Source organism: Solanum stenotomum, chromosome 1, assembly GCF_019186545.1.
Source record: "Solanum stenotomum isolate F172 chromosome 1, ASM1918654v1, whole genome shotgun sequence".
Classification (NCBI taxonomy): Eukaryota; Viridiplantae; Streptophyta; class Magnoliopsida; order Solanales; family Solanaceae; genus Solanum; species Solanum stenotomum.
The window spans coordinates 13,163,522-13,177,407 of record NC_064282.1 but is presented as its reverse complement, the minus strand read 5'-3'; the positions used below and the strand labels follow the sequence as shown (position 1 = coordinate 13,177,407).

Here is a 13,886-nt window from a genome sequence, read left to right as displayed (position 1 = left end):
TAAAAGAAAAAGAGTATTTTAAACAAAAATAACCAAGGCAGAGCTAACCTTCTTGTCTTTGTGCATATGTTACACCTTGACAAGATAGACACTTTTTACTTGGCATTTACCTCGAGTATTGATTTCTAATAATTGTATTACTTTCATATTTTTGATTCAATTTGGTAACTTGTTGGTTAAATGTGGACCCAGATTTTCAGAGGTTTGCTGCAGATGTTTGTAAACTGGGTTTTTAATGGGTACGGCCGTCTGTTTACAATAACGTATCAAGGCATGAAGTACGCAAAATTCAGAGAATATTTTCAAAGTACCAAAGCGCACACACTTTTTCCTTTATAGAAACGTCTTCTTTAGACTGTCCTTTTGAGTTGTGATCTTGATTACGATAAGTATAGCTCTTTCACCCTGCCATAAATAAGCGTAGATATTTCGTGAATGTCATTCTGCAATGAGATGTCTAACTATTTCATTACATGCTACACTTTTTACAGCTTGCGCAGAAGGAGCTAACAAAAGATAAATATGTACAGGGCACCAAGAGACAAACTTGTGTGCATTCTTAATTGTTGCAAGGTTATCAATAACCTCTTGACTTTTGTTTCAGCAAAGGATAACCCTCCAGGAGCAGATGATTTTCTTCCAGTTCTCATTTATGTCACTATAAAGGTAAGTTAGCTCATTTGCACTGATCTGATATATTAATCTTCACAACTGAACCATGAAATAAATTTCCAAAAATAGTCTGCGCAACCTGTTTTTGTACTTACTTTTTCTTTTGATCCTTTCTGCTCAACTTTTTCTTTTGATCCTTTCTGCTCAACTTTTCCTTTTGATCCTTTCTGCTCAACCTTTTCTTGAGACTTTTTTCTTAAGTCTTCACTCTTATCAGAAACAATCTTTCCTCCTGCATCATGCCTCTCCTTCATTTCAACTTCTTTGCCACTTTCTATCAACTGTGTTCTGTTATGATCCAAGTTTTCTTCTTTACTCTTTTGAATCTTTGACTCAATACTCCCTACTAGACCTTCCAAGATTTTCTTCTCATCTTTTGTTTTTTCCCTCTCACCACTAGTTTTTCCTAATGGAGTTGTTCTAAGAGATGGAAAATCTATATCTTCATCACCCTTTTGAGTCTTTGATGATTCGACATTCATCAATTGGTCGTCAAATAATTTATTTTCCTTCACTCCAGAATCTTGATATTTGTCAGCATTTTGAGGCTTTGGCAATTGAGCTGTGGGTTTTGAAGGGGTTGGTTTTCTTGGGGCGTCTTCAGTAGTTGGATAGGTTGTTCTGGGAGGAACATTATCACCCTTTGGCTCAATACTACCTACTAGACCTTCCAAGATTTTCTTCTCATCTTTTGATTTTTCCTTCTCACCACTAGTTTTTCCTAATGGAATTGTTCTAAGAGCTGGAAAATCTATATTTTTATCACCCTTTTGAGTCTTTGATGATTCGGTGCTCATCAATTGGTCGTCAGAGAATTTATTTTCCTTCACTCCTGAATCTTGATCTTTGTCAGCATTTTGAGGCTTTGGCAATTGAGCTGTGGGTTTTAAAGGGGTTGGTTTTCTTGGGGCGGCTTCAGTAGTTGGATAAGTTGTTCTGGGAGGAACATTATCACCCTTTTGAGTCTTTGATGATTCAGCACTCCCCGATGTCTCATTTCTTGTAAAATTTTGATCTTTGTGAGCATGTTGAGGTTTAGGCAGTTGAGCTGTGGGTTTTAAAGGGGTTGGTTTTCTTGGGGCGGCTTCAGTAGTTGGATAAGTTGTTCTGGGAGGAACATTATTACCCTTTTGAGTCTTTGATGATTCAGCACTCCCCAATGTCTCATTTCTTGTAGAATCTTCATCTTTGTCAGCATGTTGAGCTGTGCGTTTTAAAGGGGTTGGTTTTCTTGGTGTTTCATCAGTTGAATGATTGTTTCTGGGAGGAATATGATCATCCTTCTGAGGGATTCTGTGAGGAAATTGTTTTGCTTGTTCATCTAATAATTGCCTGGGCATTTTTCGTGGCATAGTGATAGTGAGCATTCCATCCTCAAATTTGACATTGATCCTTTTCATGTTACAATCATCAGGTGCTTGAAAATCTTCTTGGAAGCGACGCCATGTGTTGCTTCCTATAAAAAGTTCTCCACCTACTCTCACTGTGTTCTTGCCTTCTGTACTTACTCTAATGCTCTCCTTCATGAAACCTGCAGGCAAATAAAGACAAGAGGATTTAAAACTTCTACTTTAATGCATATCATAAAAGTTCTTCTATATGATGATGAGAATTTTATATCCATTTGTTCAAAAGAGCAAACATATATATATTACTATTATAATAAGTGGGAATATCTACTACTTAGCACATGACAAGTGTTACTATATATAATAAGTGGGAGTATCTACTACTTAGCACAGGACAAGTGTTGGATGATATGTGCTTAGATAATGTTGTACATTCTTCTTTTATGGTTGTACCTTTAAAATTTATATTATTGGACAATTTAACAACATTAATTACCTACCTCATTTGGGCCCATTTATTATTTATATGTTTTCAATTTTCAATATATGTTGTTTATCTTATTCTTTTTTTCAACCTTTTATTTTAAACTTCTTGAAATTTAATTACCTATTTATTACTCTCTCTATACACTTTTAATTGTTATGATTTCCTTTTTAGAGTCAAACTATAATAATTTTAACTAATATTTTATAATGTGTTTTTGCATCATATTCATATGCAAAAAATTACAATTTATAGTACTTTTTGTATAGATTTTGCATATTTAATTTTTTTGTTTAAAATATCAAATTAATACAATCTAATTTAACTTTGAAAATTATTATATTACTACTATTAATAAGAGTGAATGTGAGGAACTTCCCGTTTATGAGAATTGACAAAAAAATCCTCAGATGTTACTTTTGTAATTTCACATGAAAAATGTAATTCAATTGGTTAGTTAAAGGAGTAGTGCAGCTGCATTTCATTTTTTGTATCTATTGGACTAATTTGTCCCCTTAAAACTACAAATAATTCGCACAACTTTCTGAAAACATGGGCCCCACTTATTACTACTTAGTTGTATTGCTTTGGTGATTGATATCAACTATTCTCTCTCCAATAGTATTTCTCCAGTATTGACATTATACATTTTTTAAGAAATTGTAAATAAAAGAGTAATACTACTATATCATTCTTTAAATATAATAAATATAATGTATTAAAAAATATAATTGAAAAATGACTATAATTAATGATAAGGGGTAAACTATCCATTGATTTCATAAAGTGGACAAGTATTGTAGGACATTCCAAAATAGTATAATAGACAATAATTATTGGACGGATGGAGTAGGATTAAGTCTTTCTTTCAGTATTTTTCTCACATTAATTAATTTCTCTCTGCATTCAATTAGTGAATCTTTAGTAGAATTAATTAGAATACTTTTTACTTAATAATATGCACAATAAGCAATAAGAGGAAGCTTTCGTTGGTCTGTTCTTTTAAGGATATGTTGCTAAACCATCAACACTGAAAGGTAGCTCTACTGATAATTGTGAAGAAAGCATATTAATGGATTAAAAATCAAAAAGAGGTAATTAAACCCTAAAATATTATAAGACATCTATAAAATTTGGTTGAAGCTCAAAATCTATTAGTGCCATATAAATTAGGATAGAGGAAATAACATATATTAATTGAAATAACATAAAACGTACTACAAATCACACAATAATTAGCAACTTCAAAATTTAAAGGGCATACAAAAAATTTGATCAACTCTCAAAATTCTACTAATGTCACATAGTTTGGAATAGAAAAAGTAACATAAACGTAAAATGTATTGTAACTCATAATAATTAAATGACTTCAAAATCTAAAAGACATACAAAATTTGCTTGAATTTCGAAATTCTATCAATAACACATAAATTGGGACAAAGAGAATATTGAAAATTACATATAAAATATTATTAACCACAATAATCAACAACTTAAAATTTAAAGAACATACAAAAAAATTGTTTGACCGTTAAAATTTTATTAATGTCACATAAATTAAAATAAAAAATAAAAATATATGTTGAGCCCGTGCTAGCACGAGCTACTATAACTAGTATATATATGTGTGTATTTATTCGAAATTGTGAAAGTTTGGTTAAATTACAATACATAGTGTGAGGGTTTGAATTTTATTTGTTTCGTTGTATACAGTGATACAGAACAAATCATATTGCTAGTATTTTTAAGTAAACTATTGCTATGTTTCTTACTTAGCCAAGCTATCATTATGATTGGTAAATAGGAATCAAAGTAATGCTATTTCTAATTTTCTCAAAAATAATTACTTGTTCTGTTAAACTTCGTGTGAAGTTAAAATAATCAAATAAATTGAAACATTACCGGTAATAGTTTTGTTTGAGAATATAAATAAATAAACCCACCAGGAAGAGAAATAAGTAATTTTTCAGCTCCTGCCTCTTGATGCCGCTCAGAAACAGGCCTAAAATCTTCATATACAGGTGGCGACGCCCGATTAGGTCCCGTTGCCATTTTTTTGTTATCAACAAATAGAAGTGCAAATCATTGTTTTATTTATCTTGGAAATGGTTATGAGACTTTGAAAGCTTTGTTACTATACCATTTTATAGGCGTTGGTTTCGAAAATTGCAAGTTTGGTTTGTGTTTCTTAGAGATGAAACTATTCCAATTTCATTGCTTCAAAATTCTCAGGTTCCTCCAAATGGAGAATCTAATGCAACAAAGCTTCTTTTTTTGTGCTCTACTCTTTCCCAAACTATTCCAATTCATTAAGTTTGGGTTTTTAAAAGAGATAATTGAACGAAATAATGATAAGATATATAAATATTACAAAATGTACTCGTCAGTGAACATGTTTGGGTAATTATACCAAAAATATATTCCACTCATGGTATTATCTTTTAACTTAAAAGAATAATTTACTTCTCCAAATTAAACTTCATGATTGTATTTGGTGATTGAACAAGTTTCACTATAAAAATTGTTGTACAAATCTTTTTCGAAAAGATTGGATTGAAGCTCTAATACACTGTGCTGGAGTTTACCTATAAAAGTTTCGAAATCCAACACCATTTGGAGTTTCAATATAGTTTGTGGAGTTTCACTTGTAAAAACTTCAACCTTCAACACAATACACTAAAGTTTTTTTTTAATATATAGTTTAGATAAGATTTTCTACATTAACGAGCGGCTAAATCATATATCATATTTCTATTATATAGAAGAGCCATGATTAGGACGACCAATGACAATTTTGTAATTTTAAACATTATTTATGGGCAAAGTTATAAATTTATAATTGTATAATTAATGGTCAAATTAATTTTCTAGAAGAATCCAATTTTCCTTTTCAAGATTCACAAAAAGTTTTGTTTCATGTATGGCTCCACAAATTCATTTTGTTTTATTTTTAAAAATTAATTTGTATTTGTTTGATTATAATAATAATATGAAAATTATTTATACATTTATACTCTTGACAATTCAAATTATTCATCTACATTTATTACTACTACTACATATTCATTATAATCCTACAATCTTCCACTACAACATATTTAGTATAATCCTACAATCTTCCATGTATGTAATTTCCTTTGTAATTATATATAATTTTTTTAAACATAAGTATTCATATAGTTTTATTTAACTTATTTATCTCCAAAATAATATTTATTTTATCTTAAAAAATTGAGACTTAAATAAGAAAACAAAAATATCACAATTCTAAAGAGATAAAAAAGAAAATGAAAAAAAATATAGAGTTGATAATGTAAGAATTAAAAAAAAAAAAGACAAAATAATGACTGCATAATTGTAGTTTAAAAAAAAAAGAAGCACATGACCAATTATCTATATTAGTTTATACAGAAGAGCTAAGATTACTATGATCAACGACAATTTTGTAATTTTAAATATTTTTTATGGGCAGAGTTATAAATTTATAATTGTTTAATTAATTATCAAAATAATTTTCTAGAAGAATCCAATTTTCCTTTTCGAGAGTCACAAAAAGTTTTGTTGCATGTGTGGCCCCACAAATTCATTTTGTTTTATTTTGAAAAATCAATTTGTATTTATTTGATTATAATAATAATGTGAAAAATATTTATACCTTTCTACTCTTGACAATTCAAATCGTTCATCTATGTTTATTACCACTACTACAACATATTCAATATATATAATCCTACAATCTTCCATGTATGTAATTTCCTTTATAATTATATATAATGTTTTTTAAACATAAGTATTGACATAATTTTATTTAACTTATTTTATCTCAAAAATTTGTGACTTAAATAAGAAAACAAAAAATATCACAATTCTAAAGAGATATAAAAAAAAATAGAGTTGATAATGTAAGAATTAAAAAAAAAAAGACAAAATAATGACTGCATAATTGTAGTTTAAGAAAACACATAACCAATTAGCGGGATAAATTTTGAAATAGTATAAATAAATGAGATCAAAAATTAATTTGACATAGAATTATATATAATATACTTAGGAAACTTCCACAACAAATAAACTACGGATTGACCTTCATATAATAGTGAGTTGCACTTTTTAGTCTTGATTTCTACTTCTTACAATCTTGAATTATGATAAATTAGTGTTATTCGTCGAGAGTAAGGAGCATATTAAATATTAGATTATGAATGCTTTCCAACTTAAAAAAAAAATGTTTTCTCAATTGATATCAATACTTGAATTTCAAAATTAAGTTACTTTATTACCTTATTTATATTAAAATTTTGGTTATTATCAACATAATATTGATAAAAAAATACTATAAAAAATAATCGTGAAAAAGCTTTAGTGTTTTCATTTTAAATTTTGTTAAAAGGCAAAATAGTTACAAAAGTTTAAATTTTATAAATATAAAATTGATCTAAAGTTTGTACTCATTCCATTTCGATTTATGTAATGTTTATTTGACTTAGCATGAAGTTTTATTTATTTTTTAAAAAAAAAACACTTTTAAAACTTGTGGTTTAAACCAAACCATATATGTTCATATGACTATAAATCATCTTATTAAGAATAAAATGAATATTTTAAAGTCAAAATGTTATTAAATATATTAATACATCATTCTTTTGAAACTGACTACAAAGAAAAATATGTCACATAAATTAAAGTAAAAATTACATAAATTTTCATACTGTTAAGAGCTAATTACATTATATTTCTACTCTTTTTCAAATAACAAAAATTTCTTAAAATTAATTTTTTTTGAATACATCAGCAGACATGCGAATACATCGATCGTGATACATTACTATTCAGGAAACTTGCAGACAAATAGCTCACAGATGAATCCAAGAGAGGAGGGGTGTATTCGAGAGGAGAGAGATGTATACAAGAGAAGATAGGGATGTATTCAAGAGGGAATAAAGATGTATTCGAGAGAGTATATGGGTGTATTCGAGAGGAGATAGTGATGTATTTGATAGAGGATATGGATGTATCTGAGAGGGGATTTTTGTATTTTTTTTAAATGCTAGGAAATTTTAGAAATTATAATAAAATAAGATGTGAATTTAGGTAAAAAAAATTAAATTAAAATTGAAAAGACAATTAATTATATCGGGCCCGTGAACGGGCCTTCAATTATCTAGTGTATATATAAAAGAGAACTTTAGACCTGCCTGCGCGGCGCCACCACAAACCAAAATTCACTTTTAATTTATTTATTTCCAAAACTAGTCTTCCTTTTTCATGAAAAGTTGTGATTTTTATGAAAAGTTGTGACTTTAATGAAGAGTTGCGACTTTTATGAAAAATTGTGATTTTTATGAAAAATTGTGACTTTAATGAAGAGTTGCGACTTTTATGAAAAGTTGTGACTTTTATAAAAGGTTGTGACCTTTTTGAAGGGTTGCAACTTTTCCAAATAGTTGTAACCTTTTCGATAAGGTACAATAAATATTTGTTCACACTACCATTTGTTGTCTATAAATAGAGGGATTTCCTCTCATTTTAAAACAATGAAAATTCTAAACTACTACTTCGTCATCTTCTTCTTCACAATTACATATTTGTGTACTTTACTCATGTTGAGTGGCTCAGTGACACCATTGCTTGTGTTTTAGATCCTGGTATGTATTTTTACAGTAATTAATATATGCTTATGTTATTAAAGATAAATGATAAGATGAAATAATTTTCATTTTCCTTTACAATATTAATCTTTTATGTAGGATAATATAGTGTTTTAGTTTTAGTGACGGATAGATTTTAAGTATTATTTTATATATTCCGTGATATTAAATTCCCGCGCGAAGCACGGGGATTTTACTAGTACTGAATAATTTTGCGTAGTTAAAAACTTAATTAGCGATCTGGCAAGTGGCTATTTGCCACTTTCTCTCAGAAATTCAGGTGTTATGGCCCATAAATAGGTCCTGATAGGCCCAATTGAGAACCCAGTTTACTCTCATAAGCCCAAAGTCCTTCCAAACAAATGAATTGCAAGCCCAACTTCCACTTGATTTCGGGGGCCCATTTAGTCTGTCTTCTTCTTCTTTCTTCTTCAGTATAGTATCAGAAATTCGTAGAGAGAGAGAGAAAGAGTCGCCGGCCGTCGATCTGAAAATGGAGAACAGCGACGTGTTAGGACCGTCTACTGCACCATTGACGTGGCATGATTTCCTTCAACGAATGCGTGATCCAACCGCTGCCGATTTCGTCAAATCCATCAAAAGGTATCAATCTTCATCTTATAAGAGCCTATTCATAATTTGAGTGCGAAAGGAAACTTAGGAAAATTTGTATAGATCAAAGAAAGACACCTATTTATGGTAAAAGAATAAATGGGTAAGGTTTAGTTGGATAATCGGATTTGTATGATTTTGATTGCTCAAGTCAACTTAGGCCAATTAACTGAGAAAACCAGAGTACTTACTTAGGCTCTTTAACTTATTTTTGTTCATATGTAAGTTTAGTAGTAACTTATTGTTGACGTTTGCTTAAAGTAGATATTGGAAGATTGCCATGAGAAAAAAATGTATATGATGATGGTGATAAAGGGACGTGAACTCATTTGCTCAGTTGAGTAGCCCATAATCATTATTGAAGAATGCTTCAGCTGAACCTCTTGTTGTTTTCTTCTCTTTAAATCTCTTCAAACCTGCTTGGGTTTTGGCGTAATACAACAACTACTCCTCAGCCCAAACAAGTACCTCAATGATTTAATGGAGAGAGTTTTCTATGCAAAGTGAAGTTAATGGATATTGAGTATAAAAAATGAATTATCAATATTGGGATTCTGGATCAGCTATGGAATGGTTGTCTTAGTAATATGAAACTTATAATCAGCTTGTCATCTTAGCATAATTTCTTCTCATACTTTTCATAATTATAAAGCACGTAGATGGAATAATTCATGGGCTTTGTGTTTCTTCTACTAACTGATCTAAAATCCTATAATATACTACTGCATATTGAATATTTGGATAATTGATTAATTCAAATTAACATAACAGCAAGGCTTGCCATATTAATCAACTAGGACCCTGAAGAGTTGTAGGTAGGTATCATTTGAGGGAAATGTTATTACTAATTGGAATCTTTTGCAGTTTTATTGTATCATTTTTGAACAATGCTCCAGACGCAGAGAGGGATAGTGCAGCCGTGCAGGAGTTCCTTGGAAATATGGAAACAGCATTCAGAGCTCATTCACTTTGGGCTGGATGTTCTGAGGAGGAGTTGGAGAGTGCTGGTGAAGTGAGTGCACCTATATGCTGAATAAGGCTTTAGCATGAATGTTATCAGTCTGTTTTTTAATTTGTATATCAAATCTCATCAACCTACCAGCCTTCCATCCAACCCCATTGCCCCACAAGCCCCTAGGGTTTTGGTTCAATATTAAGGACACAACTTGAGATGTGCAGCCTAGGGTGCACATCGCAAGTTCGAATACTGCCGCCGCCAACAAGAAGCCTGAAATTTAAGTGGAACATGACAGAGGAATGGGCCTATACACAACCGAGTTTCAAACTTATGACATCTGCATGCTGATTTTTTAGTACACTGAAGATTCAGGCTGCTCCATGATATTAATAAATATCTAACCTTAAGAGCATAAATAATGGAAGGAAGTTCCACTGATATCCTTCAGAAAAACAGATCCACAGATATCTCAACATTGAAGGAACAAAAAACTTTGGATTCTTGAATCTACTGTGTGTCTTAATTAGAGTTGCTATTGGTACTGTGCCTAGAAGTACCAAGTCTGATTGTTATCATTTTTCCTTTTATCTCAACATGCTTACATATGTCATACCTTTTCAGTAAAAGACTCAGGTTGATGTTTGTACAATTTTACTCCAACATATGGAATCAATATATTGTGTTATTCATGGATATCACATTTTCTATACTCGATGCGTCTGGATGGCTGTAGGCTGCATGTCAGCATGTCAACTGATTATAAGTTTAGTTGTTGCTGTGCTGTTTGTACTTTGTTTGCTCATATTCATATTATTTCAAACAACAGGGACTTGAGAAGTATGTCATGACGAAGCTATTTACTCGTACATTTGCTTCACTTCCTGAAGATGTGAAAGTTGATGAACAGCTTCATGAGAAAATTGCTTTGATTCAACAATTTGTTAGGCCTGAGAATTTGGATATCAAGCCAACATTTCAAAATGAATCATCATGGTTGGTAAGTGAACTCTGTAAAAAGTAAATTTCTGGTGAATCATTCATTGATTCTGTTGCAAGTGCAGGGATTTTGGTTCTTAACTGCTACTTTTTTTTTTTACTACTGGAGGAAGGGATATGATTTCTCACTTGATTACTGTTGTTGGGATTTGGGCCTGTCACTCATAGGATGACAATGCGTGGGTGAAGTTATAAAATTACCAGTTTTTATATTTCAGAGCAAAATGCACGTGTCTTTTGACAGTTTGTTGGTTCCGAAGTCGGTACATTTACATAATTTTCCCGAACAAAATGTTGTGGGCGAACGGTTTTTCTAATTGAATATGGTTGTGGTTTTTAAATAAAGCCACCCATCTTTTGTGAGGCATACTTGATCATTCCTCGACCAAAATCATTTACCATGATGTTAGTTTATATTTATATGCACTGTGTGTGTGTGTTCACACATTATACACATACTGACACACACACAATAGTATATGTGCATGTGTGTCTGTATCTTAGTGGGTTTATGGGTTTCTGATGGAAGAAACAAATATTTTTTCTCGCAACCAGTGTTTGGAAGTTAGAATTTTGGAAAAGATACACATTTCTGGAACAGGTGTAGTTTTCAAATAAAATAGTTTTTTGCACAGCTATTTTATTATACTAATAACTGGTAAAAGTAACGGAGTATTTTCACAAAAATAACCAAGTAAGAGCTAACCTTCTTGTCTTTGTGCATATGTTAAACCTTGACAAGATGGTCACTGATTACTCTGGCAATTACCTCTAGTATTGATTTCTATAAAAAAATTGTGTTACTTTCATATTTTTTATTTAACATGGTAACTTGTTGGTTAAATGTGGACCCAGATTTTCAGAGATTTGCTGCAGAAGTTTGTAAACTGGTATTTTATGGGTACGACCGTCAGTTTACGGTAATATCAAGGCTTGCAGTATGCAAAATTCAGAGAATATTTTCATAGTACCGGGGCACACACTTCTTCCTTTATAGAAACGTCTTCTTTAGGCTGTCCTTTTGAGTTGTGATCTTGATTACAATAAGTATAGCTCTATTACCCTGCCATAAATAAGCATAGATCTTTCGTGAATGTCATTTTTCAATGAGATGTCTAACTATTTCATTACATGCTACACTTTTTACAGCTTGCGCAGAAGGAGCTACAAAAGATAAATATGTACAGGGCACCAAGAGACAAACTTGTGTGTATTCTTAATTGTTGCAAGGTTATCAATAATCTCCTGACTTCTGTTTCAGCAAAGGATAACCCTCCAGGAGCAGATGATTTTCTTCCCGTTCTCATATATGTCACCATAAAGGTAAGCCAGCTCATTTGCACTGACCTGATATATTAGTCTTCTCAACTGAGGAATCCTTTAGGTTCTGAATTGTAGTGTTTGGTATGCTCCCACGTCTTGATTTCCCTGTAGGGAAGATGATTTCAGAATTAGAGGTCTAATAACACTGAACAATGTTTGCCTGGATAGTAGTCCAACTTTGCTACATGAATAAGGGAAGGGATTGCTGGTACGACTGATTTGTCTTGGATTTTTTTGCCCAAGATGACTGACAAGGGAAATTTTAATTCTCTTCTAAGGAATGATCAGAAGAAACATTCTTATTTCTTTATGTTGGAATTCATGAACACTGAATGCATCCGAAAGGCAGGCATCCAGATTAGTGGCCAAAGAGTCCATTATTGCACCTTTCGCTTTCCTATCATCGTATCATCACCCACTTCCATCCCCCAAATATCTTGTACTTCTCATCCCCCAAATATCTTGCATATGATTTCTGATTTGGGATAACATCATATGAATTATAACTTTATAATTGTCCCGCAGAAACAAACAAAAAAAAGTGAATTTTACTCAGTTAGATTCTCAACAAAATCCTTGATTTGATGAACCATGTGTGGAATATTACCAAATCCTTGACGCACCGTCCTTCCAAAATCTTTTTATAGATGAAAATCTTTAAGTGGAGAACTAAAAGCTTGTTTGTTTTAGTTCTGTGTTCTCTTCAATACTGAAGAATGATTGAAATTCTTTCTGCTCCCGTATTTTAATTTTACAACTTCTGTTGTGTCCTTGCATTCAATTTTTAAATTACCTTTTATTTTATGTCACAATCAGGCTAACCCCCCTCAGCTGCACTCAAATCTACTGTATATACAAAGGTTTAGGCGGCAAACCCGCTTGGTTTCTGAAGCGGCATACTTCTTCACAAACATTCTTTCTGCAGAATCTTTCATTTCGAATATTGATGCACAAGCTCTTTCTATGGATGAGACCGAGTTTGAAACAAATATGGAGTCTGCTCGAGCACTTCTTTCTGGTCTTTCAGCCGACAACAATGTACTGGACCAGAGTGATCAGAACGCTGGACCTGTTCCTGGTGCAGACACTTCTGACGCCAAACAAAGTTTTAGGTCAAATAGGCCTCCACACCCTGCTACACAGCCAAATTTCTCGGTTGCATCAACAGAAACAAACATCAAGAACGAGGATCAGTATGCTAAAAGTCAGTCATCAATGGAAAAGATCCCGTCACTGTCGGATCTAGAAAACAGAGGGGCTAGTATGCTGATCAAGGAGGATAGCATCAGCCAAGTGTTCCAAAGTTTCCCCTACCTATATTCCCAGGCTGGTGACCTAACAGTGGGTGATATCGAAGAACTACTAACCAATTACAAGCGCCTAGTTATCAAGTATGTTTGCCTTGCTAAAGGATCAGGCATTGACAATCCATCTCCACCATTGCCCAATAATGAAGGACAAACTCAGCACCCTGAATTTGAATTCAACACCGAATCTGAAGCTGCCTCAGCAGGAGAGCCAATTGATGAGACACAGAAAGACAAGCCAATCGATGAGACACAGAAAGATGAGCCAATTGATGAAACACAGAAAGACGAGCCAATTGATGATATGCAGAAAGACAGGCCCGTGGATTCTTCACTACTTTCAAAGTCTCTCGAGTCAGATGAATCAAAGTTAAAGGAAAATGAAGAACTTTCAAGTAAGGGTGAAGAAGGGAGTTAGGTTTTACAGATAAATTCAGTGGAAAACATGTAGAATCATGTGATGTCTAAAGTTGTATCTGTATTTTTTAACAGCAAAATGAGGATCCACTTGATTCTTTCTGGACAGTAGAATAACCT

At 32.1% G+C, this 13,886-nt stretch overlaps 2 protein-coding genes across 3 annotated transcripts in view; one reads left to right on the top strand and one right to left on the bottom strand.

The window, feature by feature from the left end:
* The window catches only part of LOC125853670 (inactive protein RESTRICTED TEV MOVEMENT 2-like), a 15,342-nt gene extending 10,784 nt beyond the window's left edge, over positions 1-4,558 (bottom strand). Inside the window, exons 1-2 of the mRNA XM_049533392.1 lie at positions 4,449-4,558; positions 1,025-2,203 (exon numbers count right to left, since the gene is read on the bottom strand). Of these exons, the coding sequence (XP_049389349.1) occupies positions 1,025-2,203; positions 4,449-4,557 (1,288 nt within the window). The 5' untranslated portion in view covers position 4,558. The remainder of the gene's footprint in view (positions 1-1,024; positions 2,204-4,448) is intronic.
* On the top strand, positions 327-13,886 carry LOC125853673 (vacuolar protein sorting-associated protein 9A-like). Of its 2 annotated transcripts, XM_049533396.1 has the most exons (5): positions 8,574-8,756; positions 9,630-9,777; positions 10,550-10,720; positions 11,869-12,042; positions 12,859-13,886. In XM_049533396.1, the coding sequence occupies exons 1-5, from the start codon at positions 8,647-8,649 to the stop codon at positions 13,765-13,767; spliced, it is 1,512 nt and encodes a 503-aa protein (XP_049389353.1). In that variant the 5' UTR covers positions 8,574-8,646; the 3' UTR covers positions 13,768-13,886. The 2 variants fall into 2 exon arrangements, with proteins under 2 accessions (XP_049389354.1, XP_049389353.1); XM_049533397.1 differs by lacking the exons at positions 8,574-8,756; positions 9,630-9,777; positions 10,550-10,720 and adding an exon at positions 327-666.

Coding starts and splice junctions, on each gene's coding strand:
- LOC125853673 (XM_049533396.1), top strand. CDS start 8,647: ATGGAGAACAGCGACGTGTTAGGACCGTCTACTGCACCATTGACGTGG. Junction 9,778..10,549: donor AGTTGGAGAGTGCTGGTGAA/GTGAGTGCACCT, acceptor TTCAAACAACAG/GGACTTGAGAAGTATGTCAT. Junction 12,043..12,858: donor TCATATATGTCACCATAAAG/GTAAGCCAGCTC, acceptor TGTCACAATCAG/GCTAACCCCCCTCAGCTGCA.